General features: G+C 40.1%; 1 protein-coding gene across 3 annotated transcripts in view; it reads right to left on the reverse strand.

Annotated features, from left to right (window-relative positions):
- Positions 1 to 14,231, reverse strand: part of ARID2 (AT-rich interaction domain 2) — a 118,159-nt gene that overhangs the window by 2,182 nt on the left and 101,746 nt on the right. For all 3 annotated transcript variants that reach the window (XM_081022250.1, XM_081022248.1, XM_081022249.1), the window contains 5 exons: positions 4,551 to 4,696; positions 3,488 to 3,626; positions 1,911 to 1,996; positions 432 to 555; positions 258 to 349 (listed from right to left, as the gene is read on the reverse strand). In XM_081022250.1, the coding sequence (XP_080878376.1) occupies positions 258 to 349; positions 432 to 555; positions 1,911 to 1,996; positions 3,488 to 3,626; positions 4,551 to 4,696 (587 nt within the window). The remainder of the gene's footprint in view (positions 1 to 257; positions 350 to 431; positions 556 to 1,910; positions 1,997 to 3,487; positions 3,627 to 4,550; positions 4,697 to 14,231) is intronic.

Here is a 14,231-nt window from a genome sequence, read left to right on the forward strand (position 1 = left end):
AGCTCTTTTGAAAAGAACCATGAAGACTAAAAATGGAATTTAAATAGGGTACAAAAACTGAAGCACAGCAAAATCTTATGCTTGCAGAGTGAATCTGCCAATGTGTAGAAGACAATCTTGTAAACACTTTTCATCAGAAAAAGCAACCAATACAGAGGCCACAGAAGCTCAAACATTATCGGCAGCAGTGAATATGCAGTATTACAATGCCTGGCATGTCAGTAAAATAAACAATTTTAAAGACATGATCTGCTTACCTGCGACCACATTCTGAATATTTACCAATATTTTTTAATATTAAGGCAGCTGTTAATCGGATGTGTTTAGTAATTGGTCCCTCTTTTTCATCCTTAGACAGAAAAGAAAATAGTATTAGAACAAGCCTGACAAGGAGACTTTCCTCCTGTTTAATCCATATGCTTGCTACTTACTGTGAAATCTCTGAAAACAAGGTTTCTTGATCCCCTTCTTAGTGCCATGAGGGCAGCACTAGGATGATTGACAATGGCCTTCTGTGCTCTGGGAGTGGAAGAAGCCCCTGCTGCATTTGGTGGCCTAAATGAGATTTTAAAAACAACAACAAAAGGAATTAAAAAGGTGCACAATAAATATTTCCTCCCTAGAAAAAGATTAAAATCAATATATTTTCCTCCCGAAAGGCTAGTGCTTGATGCTGGTGGTTAAGAATATTACACTCAATTGAAATCCCTGCTCAAATATGAACTCTTATGATCTAAAACAATCATAGGTAACGATGATAATAATTTAATAATGATTTTATTATTTATATGCTGCCCATCTGACTGGGTTGCCCTAGCCACTCCTGGATGGCTCCCAACAAACACAATAAAACATCGACCATTTTTTTAAACTTCCTGGAGACACAGAAAGTTATTGATTCTCAAGTTGCTAATGTTGTTACAGACCCAGATTTCCCTTTTTAATATTCGTTTTGCTAATGTGCAAACATATCCAATCTATTCAAATCATATGATAAAGAATTTTTTTAATCCTTTGATAGCCATCCTTAGAATCATGTTAGGATCTTTTCCCCACACAGCTGCAGTGTGCAGTGGGTTCCACACAGAGCTCAGTGGCCTGTTTGTTTCCTCCCTTCCCTTCAGTATGCCTTGCAAATAAGTGCACCAGTGCCACCTAGAGAATGGGAGGTCTAGGCATGTCCCAACATCCCTGTCTCCTCCTCTATACTATCTCTAAAAGTGACATAAATAAAATGAGAAGAGCGGAGGATGAGATGGGAGATTAGGAAGCAGCCCACAAATCTTTCTATAATAATTGGTCATGCTGCCAAGCTGGGGGGAGAAACAAGAGAATTACAAAAGGAGACAATTCTGGTTCCCATTCAAAATGGGATGAACAGGAGTAATAGCTTATTCAACTGGCAGTTGAAATTGGAAGGGGGTATAGGTTACTGCTCTCTTTGCATAATGCCTAGTTTCTGTAACCGTGAGAGATTTTAAAAGGAATAGTAAGGATGTTGGGACCCTTCCGCGACCAAGATATTTAGTGTTCGACTGCTAGAAAAATGCAAAATGGATAGACTCACGAGCAGACATTCCGTACAAATAACACAATCTTCAGTGTACTGTTTGGTGAGCTGTACACAGTATGTGCCAAGCGAAAAATACAGATTGGGTGAGCTACATGCTACCCATCAGCTGTCCCACCCTCTGCCACCAAAGGATCAGAAGGAGATGAGCTATTAGCCTGGTGATTGGCAATGCAACCTTGCTGCATCCCCAACAAGGCAAGCGTTCATCCAGGAGAACTTAGCCAGCAATCCTATGCATGCTAAACTGGGACACAGCTTCACTGAACACAGTTGGAATTCTGAGAAAACATGCACAGGATTCTGCTGCTAGATTCATAATGAAGCTCATGTCTCTTACTTTGTGGAAGGTTTTGAACTTCCTGCTTGTCCGTGGTCATCTTGTTTTAATCCTGTAAGAAGGGCATCTCTTGAGCAGTGCTTATCCTGTTTGAGAGAAAAAAATGTTAAATACATAACACAGACGTAGTAGAGTGGTGTGTGTTTGTGTGTACATAAATATCTCATAATGACTGGTGAGCATACACAAACACTGCAATTATGCACATTCACATTAATGGGTGGAGACTTTGCACACTGCCCAGTCAATATGGAAAAATCAGCAACATCATATTGAAGAATGTGAATTTGAGACATTTTGTACATTGTGTTGTTATAATTCATTGCCTTGTTATTGATTGAAGAATGAAATGCAATGAAGAAGGAAGACACCATTTGGATAAGCACTCTTCTAGCTTCTGCACAGAAGCTAATAGAAAAACACCTGGAAAAGGTCAAATCTACAGCCTGTTGATGAATGAGTTAAAAATATTTGGTGCATCATGCTGGTCTCAGCCATTGTAAAAAAAAATGTAATAAATATGAACAAGCTTTGATCATGCTTACAGGGAACTGAAAGCACAACATTATGCATGACAACTCAGAAGTAAGTCTCATTGATTTCAATGATGCTTACTCCTAGAAAAGTGAGTATCAGATTGCAGTGGGTGGTTCATAACATTAAATTAGGAAGAAGAACAAAACATCAGTAAAACCACTTCAGGAGGTTAAAATGCTTTCAAAGCCTGGGAAAATAAAATGGTATTTACTCTGCATTTTATTACTATCAAATGCTATATATATATATTGCAATAAGACTTTTGGTTTGAAACTGACTGCAAGCTCCTGAATTAGAGCACCCTGTTGTTCTATAGCTGGGCCTTCTGCTGTCTCCCAATATAGTGCATAAAGGTAAAGGTAAAGGGACCCCTGACCATTAGGTCCAGTCGTGGCCGACTCTGGGGTTGCGGCGCTCATCTCGCTTTATTGGCCGAGGGAGCCGGTGTACAGCTTCTGGGTCATGTGGCCAGCATGACTAAGCCGCTTCTGGCAAACCAGAGCAGCGCATGGAAACGCCGTTTACCTTCCCGCCGGAGCGGTACCTATTTATCTACTTGCACTTTGACATGCTATCGAACTGCTAGGTTGGCAGGAACAGGGACCGAGCAATGGGAGCTCACCCCGTGGCGGGGATTCGAACCGCCAACCTTCTGATCGGCAAGTCCTAGGCTCTGTGGTTTAACCCACAGCGCCACCCACGTCCCAATATAGTGCATAGAAGGAATTTATTTCACCTCATGATGCATATGCTCCACCCCATCTATAAGCTATTAGAGGCTCAAGCTGGCAAATTCTCTCCTCACAATTCCCCCTTCATCACATCCACAATCTTAATTTACTGTAGTTCCTGAAGGCCACTGAGCATGCTCAGATCACACTGGACTGCTTTTCTGCACTGTTTCTGAGCCTGCCATTCCTGGCATTAGAAGGAATGTGCATCACTTACTTTCTAGCGTAGAATTTTTATATTTATATGAAAATAATGCCTTTCAAATTTCACATCAATACTGAGAAAAGGGATAGGAGACCAATTTCTACCTGCAAGTGGGTAATGAAGGAAAACCTTTGCCGCTGGAAAGGTTCACAGCCCTCCCATAAACACTGTCCAGGGTAGACGTCTTTTCCTCCATGTTCAGTTGCAGCATGATAGAAAACCTGGGATGGCGTTTGAAACCACCTGGAAAATGTAATACATTTAAACTCAGGCGAAGAAGGAATATGATTTTGCTAACAATTTTGTCGCCTGAGAAATCAACATAAATACTGAAAAATAAAAATGCAAGAAATGGCAAATGTTAATTATTCAGTAGTTTGACTTACTATCGCTAAGGGCTGCTTGCTGCAAAAGACTGTGCAATACAGTGGCACCTCGGTTTTCAAACGTAATCCGTTCTGGAATACCGTTCGAGTTCTGAAACGTTCGAAAACTGAAAACTCTATAGCCTACAGCTAGACCTCAGGATCTTGCACTCAGTGGAAGCCGCGTGGCATGTTCGACTTCTGAGGCGTGCTCGAAAACTGAATAATTTACTTCCGGGTTTACGGAGTTCGAAAACCGAAATGTTTGTCATCGGAGACGTTCGAAAACCGAGGTACCACTGAACTTATATGCAGCAGAAAGGAATGGATTTGTACCTTTAAAAAAAAAGGTGATAAAGACCTCCCCTTCCCTAAGAAAGAGTTAAACATTTGTAAGACTGACCACTTGTGCAAACAGGCGCTTGAATGGTGCTGAAGATTCTGTTCAACCATTGACACTGAGGGAAAGGGAATAATGTATTTAAAATGAAGTTTCCTAAAACTCTCTCTATAGCTCTCTCACTCTCCCAAAGATCATCTTCAGCTTTGTCTTCCATCTTCAGTTAAGTGCTTTCTTAAGGAACTCCCTAGCAAGAGAGGACCTTAGTTTCCAGTGGTGGGAAAAGAACAGAGAGAGGGATGCTTTTCTCTATAAAAAAAACCCACTGTTTCCTCAGTTAACTGACAGGTGAGCTGACTGATGGGAAACTTTAAAAAGGATGGGGGTCAACAACCACAAATATCATGTTGCATAAAACTAAACCTTTGTAATATATGGGTCAACTCAAAGAAAAACACTTACTTTTTACAGGATTGCCAGAGACACATGAAATTCTGTCCAGGTTTTTTCACTTGTTCTGTGTGCGAACTTGGTACAGTGAACACAGAAGGTGGCAAACTGACAGATGGGCCCTGGACTTGCATTGGTACGGGTGCGACAGGTGTGCTCTGTGGGAAAATTCAAAACAAGGAGGATTAAATTCCTGCCTGATTATTGTTTATTGAACAATGCAAGATCTGATTTTCACGGAGCACACTTCCAGCGGCAATAGGTGAAACCATAGTGATCAGCAGTTTTGCTATTGACTGCAGAGGGAGATAGATGGTACTCACTGTCTCTAAATAGTAAAATGAAATAAAGACTGGAGTACTCGAGCTATTTATAGACTTTCCCCAATATTCTATAGCAGCTCTATTTTTATGTTTCAGGTTCAACACAGAATTAGATGCAGCTTTTAGGAAGCTTTCCAGATGGCAATCTTTCTCTATAGAGATAAAGTGATGGAGCAATTTAACATACTTGTATGAATTTGGCAACTTATCTTTTTTTCAGTCAGAGTAATTTAAAGGATTATCTTTAAAACCACCATGTATATTTGGCTTTTCCTTTCATTGCCTGTAACAAACGTTAAGTAAAGGTTTGAATGAGCAACTCTCAAGATTTGATCAACCTGTTCATTCTGTATATGCCACAACATGTGCAAATATGATGTTGATATGTAATAGGGTTGTTTTAAGTATTTACCGTAACGGCAGACCTTCACTTTTAAAGGGGGGGAGTAACATATTCCATCTTTCATATACCATTTTAAAATGAAGGTGAGATATTTGAAATCTCTCCATCAGCGTTAACTTTAGCAAGTTAAACATTAGCATGCCAAATAAAACACCAGGCTAGAATCCTTTTCCTCAACATCTGTGATACTTTCCACAATTTGTTTTTCATTTTAATGAGAAACAGGTACCCACCCACCCTGCATTCTGAGGTTCCAGGATGACTATACCATGTGATTTATTTTTGTAAGATTGGTGCTTATATCAATATAGCCTCTTCAAAACACCAACATGCTCATGTTGCCCCACACTGTTTATTGTATTTGAAAACTTTCACCTAGTGAGAATTGATTCTACCTGATGAAAGGTCATTATTTTGAAAATAAAACAAGTCATACAGCATGTATTCAGAATTAAATCATTAATTAAATCAACAGAACAAAATTATTTGCCAAGAGAAATCTGCTAGCACAATTAATATTAGGTAACAAGCTGAAGATAGGAGCACAGACTGAGAAACTGTTTTGTATCCATTGCCTAGCTCAGGGGTCCCAGGGCCCACTTGACGCAGCTGAAAATTCCCTCTGAGGCCCACCAGTCACACAATGGTGGTTTAGGGACAAAGCCAACCACAAAATGGTGGCAGATGGAGGCAGAGTTTGGCATAATCACCTGACAATTAACAATATCATTTTCTATACTTAAATAATCCAGCTTTGGAAATTACTAACTTCTTTTCCATCACATTTTCCCTTGTGGCAAGGAGTTCCACAGTTCAGCTTTTCTTAAGCTAAATACAGACATTTGCTATACAGTCGTACCTTGGTTTATGAACTTAATCCATTCTGAAGTCTGTTCTTAAACCTAAGTGTTCTTAAACCAAGGCGTGCTTTTCCATAGCAGTGGGAGACTCAATTTACAAATGGAACACACTCAACAGGAAGCGAAACATGCTCTTATTCCAAGGGAAAGTTCACAAACCAAAAGACCTACTTCCGGGTTTGCAGCATGCTTAATCCAAGTTGCTCATAAACTAAGCTGTTCTTAAACCAAGGTACCACTGTGATGATGATGATGATGATGATAATAATAATAATAATAATAATAATAATAATAATAATAATAATAATAATACCACCAACATTTGCTCTGGAGGTATTGTGAAAGTCTCCCCACTTTAGGCAGAATTTGCTGATCCAGATGCTCCAGGTGGCGAAGGCTTTTTATACTATATTTTCCCTTTCCATCCTCACATGCTTCTCAAAAGTATTTTTATCCATTACCTGTAATTTCTCCTCCTATTCTCCTTTCACATTTAACTTTTACCTTATCTCTCAACCAAACTGCCAGTTTCTTTCACCCTTCCTTCCTGGTAATTTTACATGAGCTTCTTTCTGTTACAGCTTTCCTGTCTGCTCTCCTTCCTCATTATTCACAGTTTATTTATGTTACCACTACGATCTTTATTGTCTTCCTATTATTATTATTATTATTATTAAAATTTGTATACCACCCTTCATCTGTAGATCTCAGGGTGGTTCACAGCATAAAAATACAAGAAGAAAAAAACCACAAAATATATAATAAGAACAAGGACAAAAACCAATCAAGCCATTTCAACACATTTAAAGGGATCTAGGGTGTTAGTCAGCCGAAGGCCTGTTTGAAGAGGCATGCTTTTGCCTGGCACCTAAAAGTGTATCAAGAAGGCTCCGGCCGAACCTCCCTGGAAAGAGCATTCCACAAATGGGAAGCCACTGCAGAAAAGGCCCATTTCCTGTTGCCACACTCCAGACCTCTCATGGAAGAAGCACACGAAGAAGGGCCTCAGAAGAACACTGCAGGGTCCAGGCAGATTCATATGGGGAGGTAGTCCTTGCAGTATTGTGGTGCAGATCCATTTAAGGAATTATAGGTCAAAGCCAGCACTTTGAATTGGGCCTGGAAACTAATTGGAAGCCAGTGCTGTTCGGCCAGGATTGACACTATATGCTCAAGCCATTTTGCCATGGTGAGCAGCTTAGCCACTGAATTTTGCACAAGCGGAAGTTTTCAAACTGTCCCTACGTATAATGTATTGCTGGAATACAACCAAAGGTTACCAGAGCATAGACAACACTTATCTCAGCTTCTATTGCCCTTCAACACCTCCTGAGACCTCCCTTCCCACATCCTCCTTTGTATCCTGGCCACCTATAATCAGCAGACAAGGAGCTTCTGGAGCTGGTACTAGTCAGACTAAAAGGCTATAGCATGACTATAAGGTGGGGAAGGCTGTGGCACTGAGGCACACCAGAAAGTGGTTCAATGTCCACTGTTTCAGAAACATTGGGCAAGCAGAAGTTGGTATAGGAAAACAATTACCTGTATCTGACCAGCTTTTGCCATATAGTACATGGTAAACTATACTCATATGAGTTTCCCCCCTTAAATAAATGCAAAATATATAGAATTCCAGCAAGTCCACCAGATCAGTTAAACAAACCATCATTAAAAGGAGTGAACAAGTGTAAGGCTGAGCACAAGACCTTTTAAAAAGCACCCTGGGCTTATTTTTCTCAACATTTTCTATGAAGGAACATAACCATGACCATACTATGCCTAGTAAAGGTAAAGGGACGCCTGACCATTAGGTCCAGTCGTGGCCGACTCTGGGGTTGCGGCACTCATCTCGCTTTATTGGCCAAGGGAGCCAGCGTACAGCTTCCAGGTCATGTGGCCAGCATGACTAAACCGCTTCTGGTGAACCAGAGCAGTGCACAGAAATGCCGTTTACCTGCCCACCGGAGCGTTACCTATTTATCTACTTGCACTTTGACGTGCTTTCGAACTGCTAGGTTGGCAGGAACAGGGACGGAGCAATGGGAGCTCACCCCATCGTGGGGATTCGAACTGCCAACCTTCTGATCGGCAAGTCCTAGGCTCTGTGTTTTAACCCACAGATGCAAAAATTATAAAAGCCAAGTTTCAGTTGTATGCCTCCTGTAAAAAAAAACCCCAAACCTAAAGATCAGCATAAGTTCAAAGACCTCTTCAAGAATGGTCTTACATAAATTAAGGAGAAACTGAACTAAATGCAAGGAGCATAGAGATAATCCAGACTGAAAAATGAATAGCCTGTGTGGCGTGAATTTTATTTTATTTTATTGCCTTACTGACAATAGATTACTGAAATTTAACTCTCAGTACATTCATGTTATTCAAAAGTGAATAACAGTCAAATGACAAGCTTAGTCACTCCATCTGGGAACTTCAATGGCTCCATACACAGCAACACATAATAGCTCCTGAAGCTATGCACCTGCTTTGCAGCAACTAGCCTGACCATATCAAGGTGAGGCTGCAGCCAATGGCTTTGGAGCCGCTTGAAGTTTTGCCAATCTGCTTTCCACAGAAGCCTATTTAAATAGGATGGATCAAGTAGGTGCTTATGAAGAAGGGGGAACTGGAAAAGGGAGTCAGAAAGTCGACATTTTTCAAGCCCCAGAAGAAACCGATTTCTTACTTTTGGAAAACTGGCCCAATATCAAGCACTTCTATGATAAACCAATAATGGGAGGGAAGCATAGTTACACTTAACAGATGTTTCTGGAAAGTCAAATAAAACAAGCTTCCAGGTAAGTTAATACATAGCTCTCTCAATCACCAATCACAAAAGCAATGCCCTCAAAGGAAAAATATAGAAAAATAGAAAGCTAAAAATGATGCCAACTCCTTCCTGTCTCAAACTGCAGCAAATTAGTTGTCCAGATGAAGCTACAAACATAATGCAAAACATTTTAACAATGTGCAATATTTGCAATCCATACTGTTGTTTTAAACAGCACACCAAGCTAGGTGTTTTTCCCATTTGCTAAAATCCAATTGGGTTGAAATGAGCCAATCTGCTTGTTGGTGTTGCTGAGACGGTGTAATGTTTATTCAGTGCCCTCCATTTGCCAGGTGCCTTTCAGAGGACAAGAATTTTGCTAACTCTGCCCAAAACTGCTTAAGTAAGATGGACAGGATCAAGGCAAAAACGAAGAAGCCACTCAGCTTTCATTTACTACTGAGCAGAGCCTCTGACAAAGAACCAGGGAAAACGGCCATCAGATTTTTGTGAGGAGTTAATTTTACATCAGGGTCCATCAGAATGCTAATTTGCGTGCAAAGTTGAATGTTGGTTATTCTCCCAATCTGGCCTTAATGCACTCTTCACACCAAGATTTATTTATTTTTTAGCTATCCCATTTGAAAAAGGAGAATCAATTATCCATTACATCCCTTTAACGCCAATTCTCTCATGATGCTCAGGAATCTCTACATCTGGGATCTCTGCTGAAAACTAGTGGCAGAGAGCCAATAAACCAAAAGGAAAACACACGGCTAAACAGATTCATACATGTGAAATTGGGTTTCCTGCTCTTTCACGGCTTGAGCTGGAGCCCTGAAACTGTGAGCAGGCCAGGTGCATCTGCAAAGGATAAAATCAATGCTGCAGTAACCCAAATTGTTCTTAGACTACATCATCCACAGCATATTTTTAAAGCACATGGCTTCTCCAATGGAAACTGTAGTTTAAGGGTAATGAAAATTGTAGCTCTGATGGGTAAACAACAGTTCTCAGGATTCTTTGTGGAAGAAGTTATGTACTTTATATGTACTTTGAAATGCATGGTCTATTACTGTTCTCCAATACAAGGTGTATGCACTGAAAGTTGGATTTGGATCTGCACTGGATACCAAGAAATCTCTTCTTATCACCTCAGCTGAGAATCTGGCCTGGAAAAGAAAGGCGAACACGGTCCCAGTAGCAGCAGCAGCAGCATCTCACCAGTCTTCACATATATACAAAAATGTGTGGGTAATTAGATTACCATTACAATACAGTTTGTGGGTTAAAAAAAAAAAAGGGCTGTAAAGGCATTAAATCAAAATACATTACAGTTCCTAACTCACTCTTTGGGAATTTAGGGTACTGAATCATAAATGCAAACTGTCCTCGGAATACGCTGCTTCCTTCACAAGCCCATTTTGTATGGTTCATTATTCAAATACATACTACACAGAAATGAAACTATTATTTAAAGGTTACCATTAGTACAATTCAAAGTGCACATAGGCAAAATATACATAATTCAAATAGCAAGGATTTTGTGATAACTGGGAGCGTATATATTTATCTTAACACATTACATACACTGCAGCTTGAATCTGATATGGGAAAGCAGCCAATTCAAAAAACAACAATAAATATATGATAGCTTAACAGTAATGAAACTGATAATAAATAAGATTACTCTCACTCAAAGGACTAAACATTCTCTTCCCCCCCACCCCAAAATAATTTTTCATTTATCTTATCATTCAAAATATGTATTTTTAAAGCTTCAAATATGGCAAAGATAAATGTTAGGCATAAAGGAACCAATCTTTTGAGGTATTTTCACAAACTGCTCAACTCAAACAATGTAACTGCTAGTGACAGAAAAGGTGATTACTTCCCCATGATACCATACAAGGTACATATATTTTTAATTATAAGCACTCTAGTCCTGAGTGTAACTAATGTGAAATATATTACCTGAAATTTTTATCCTCCCCATTTAACAAGAGACTGAATTTTGGGGATCACAATAAATCACCCTATGAATCAGAAGAGTAGTGGGCAAATCATATATGGGGCAGCATAGGAGATACTCGCAGGTCCCACTATCCCAACGCTTGTTATAGAAAAAATCACTTATCCAAACATGAGGAATTAGTATCTAAAGTCCTCTATACACACCGCCAATCCGAACAGCTAAACCTTCATGTAGTACTGTAACCAAATATGCAGGCTTAAACAAGCGTTACCCTTTTCTGTTTTGCTGGACCATGGCAGCTGTTTTGCCAGAAAACATGATGGGAGGGGGAGAATGGGGGAGAGATTGAACAAGAAAGCATTTTCCCTTCCTTATTTGCCTTTTGTAAGGTTTCAGACGGTTTTCCTGTGTGTGTGTGTGTCATTTTGGAGTCAAAATCCTATGATCAGGAACACATTAGAAAGTTCCTCATAGGAACAAATGGAAAAGTTGACTCGTTATGCAAACACTTGTCCTAATAAACGATTTCCTGAGAACGCATTGTGTTCAGATAGCGAGACCTGCGTGTAGTGGGTTATTTCCATCACTTAGTAAATGCAGTATTTTAAAACATAGTTCACAGAATGTTAGCAGAGATTAAAGAAACTGAAATACATACAGTGGTACCTTGCATTAAGAACTTAATTCGTTCTGGAGGTCCATTCTTAACTTGAAATACTACTTTAGCTAATGGGGCCTCCCGCCGCATGATTTCTGTTTTCATCCTGAACAAAGTTCTTAACCCGAGGTACTATTTCTGGGTTAGCAGAGTCTGTAACCTGAAGCATCTGTAACCCGAGGTACCACTATAGTTTGGTTGATGGAATTTGTTATACAATTCAAACATCATCAAGATACACTATGTCCACAGTATTTCCCTGATCCACCAAGTCTGTAATTCCATCAAAAAAAGTAATCAGATTGGTCTGGCATGACTTATTTTTGAGAAACCCATGCTGGGTTTTAGTAATCATAGCATCCCTTTTCTAAAAGCTCACAGACCGACTGTTGAATTATCTGTTCCAGGACCTTCCCTGGTATCGATGGTTGGTAGCTACCTGGGCCTTCCTTCTTCACATTTGTGAAGATGGGGACAAGATTTGCCTGCCTCCAGGTTTAGCCCATCCATTTAGCAGAGTGAGGCTACCACCTCATGCAGCTGATTTTGGATGTCATTAAAAGGCACCAAATATTTGTCATTTATTATTACTGCATTCTGACTGCCAGTGAAAGGGGACAGGTGGTTGTAGATTTTTTTTGCCTCATGTGTTAAAATAAGTTGAATGGCCTTGAATAGTAGGCATCAATATTGTGGCAAGAGGAGCATCATTTGCAGTTTCACCTCAAACAGCAAAATGTCCTGGGCTGGCCCTGTCAAATATTGATTCCATATATTCAAAATGAAAGAGTAGGAAAACTACATATAAAGCCCAACGTATAAAAGATGCAAATTATCTTGAGATTCTTTATTCAAGAACTAAGTTTAGAAACGACCCCTTCTCATGCTTGCAAGTCTGAGTGGTTTTAAATTTATCTATAGCTTTCGAGGATAAAAGGTGTTATAACTAAGACAGTGTCTGGAAACATATGCAAGTTTCTCAAATATAAGACAAAGAAGAAATACAACACTCTAGGTTACAAGGCCTTAAACGGCAGTGCCATGGTTAAAAAAAAAAGTATTTTGAACTGCAGCCTGATCAAACTAGTTCAGTATCATTGTATGTGGTCTGAGCTAAATGTTTGGCTCTATCCTTTGTTTGCAAGTGAACTGATGTCCAGGAGAGGTCAATCTGCTCCAGAAATCTACAGCACATTAAAAATCAAGAGTCAGTCATAAGGACAGCTTGGCCCATCTGTTCTCAAAGATATATTTTAGAAAAGCTGTTTTCCTCATCTAGATGGATGCCTTATGGTGCACTGAAGGAACATCAACATCTGCCCTTAAGAGAACTGTAGGACTACTTGGATACAAGCATAATGTACTCTATAGAATGAATGATTCTGTACAGAATCCAGTAAAAAAATTCACAGATTTCTACAGCATTTAACAAGTGTGTATCCTTTGTCAATAAATGTAAAGAACGAATGAAACTAGAGCCCTATTGGATCCATGAAAGGGCTTCGTAGTCTACAATCCCATTTCTAGCACTGCTAGAAAAAGCCAACAAGTAGGACCTGATGGCAACAGCCCTTCCTTGCTATTGATCTTGCAACAACTGGTAGGTTTCATTGTGCTATCATGGCAAAGAGCCACTGATAGACCATCCTTTATGAACTTGCTTAGTGAATTCCATTAGTTAAATCTGCTGTGTGAAGCAGTCCTTTGTCTGTTCTGAATCTACTGCTAATGAAGTTCATCTTGAGAAAGGTGAATGGAAGAAGGTTCATAGAAGGACAGCCACTTATGCCCGTTGAAAAGCCTCTCCAGAGCATCACGGTGTCTTGAACAATGCGACAAGGTCCAGGTGTCAATGCTGGACTCCTGCAGCCCCTCATACTCCATCCTACATTGGTCAGGACCACCTTCCCCAACCCACCAAACTGGGTACGTTTCGCCTGCTTGTATCCCGTCCCACATTGCTCAGGAGAGCTCAACCCCCTAGGGATGCTCTTCTGTGGATCCAGGCAGCAAGAGGGAGGAAGGGATTGAAATGTCATTCTGTAAATTCCCTTCTACTCACTTGTCTTAGAATCCAAAACTACAGGTGCAATTCAACAGTGCTAAGCAGATTGTTCCATCAATGGAAATATTTCTGCTTGCCAGCTGGAACAACCCCATCTCTCAATGCCCTCAGGGTTCTGGTAGTAATCCTGACCTCCCCAAGCAGATCTGGTGAGGCGGGAAGTGGTTCATCGGTGGGAAAAGTCTTGTTGCACTAGCAGGATTCATTGCTTCCACTAGCTTAACAACTTAATTAAATTCAGCCCTATTGTCTCTCCAAAGCCCAGCTCTGAAATGTGGGCAATAAAGAACATATCCTTTCTTGTTTTCACAGTTTCCAGACCAAGTCCATGGCTTCTCACGTTAAAAAGGCTGTCAGGGAACAGACCAGGAAAGACATCAGTCGGAGAGTTTGAAGGAGAACTGGGCTACATAGCCAATTGGTTTGATGCAGTGTCTCAGCTTCAGACTGTCATAGGTTTGTTTTAGCATAATTAAGCTGAAAGTGTTAACAAATTGCACCTCAGCAAAAAACCAAAAACAAAAGAGCTTTGGAAAAATTAAACAATTCCCAAATGAATCTGTGAACAGAGTAGCCTGAATGCAAACATGTATAGAATATCCATGTTAATAGAGATCTGAATTACATTTGACTTTCTTGGCG

The sequence above is a fragment of the Podarcis pityusensis genome (genome assembly GCF_964106645.2).
Source record: "Podarcis pityusensis genome assembly, chromosome: 10".
NCBI classification, from domain to species: Eukaryota; Metazoa; Chordata; class Lepidosauria; order Squamata; family Lacertidae; genus Podarcis; species Podarcis pityusensis.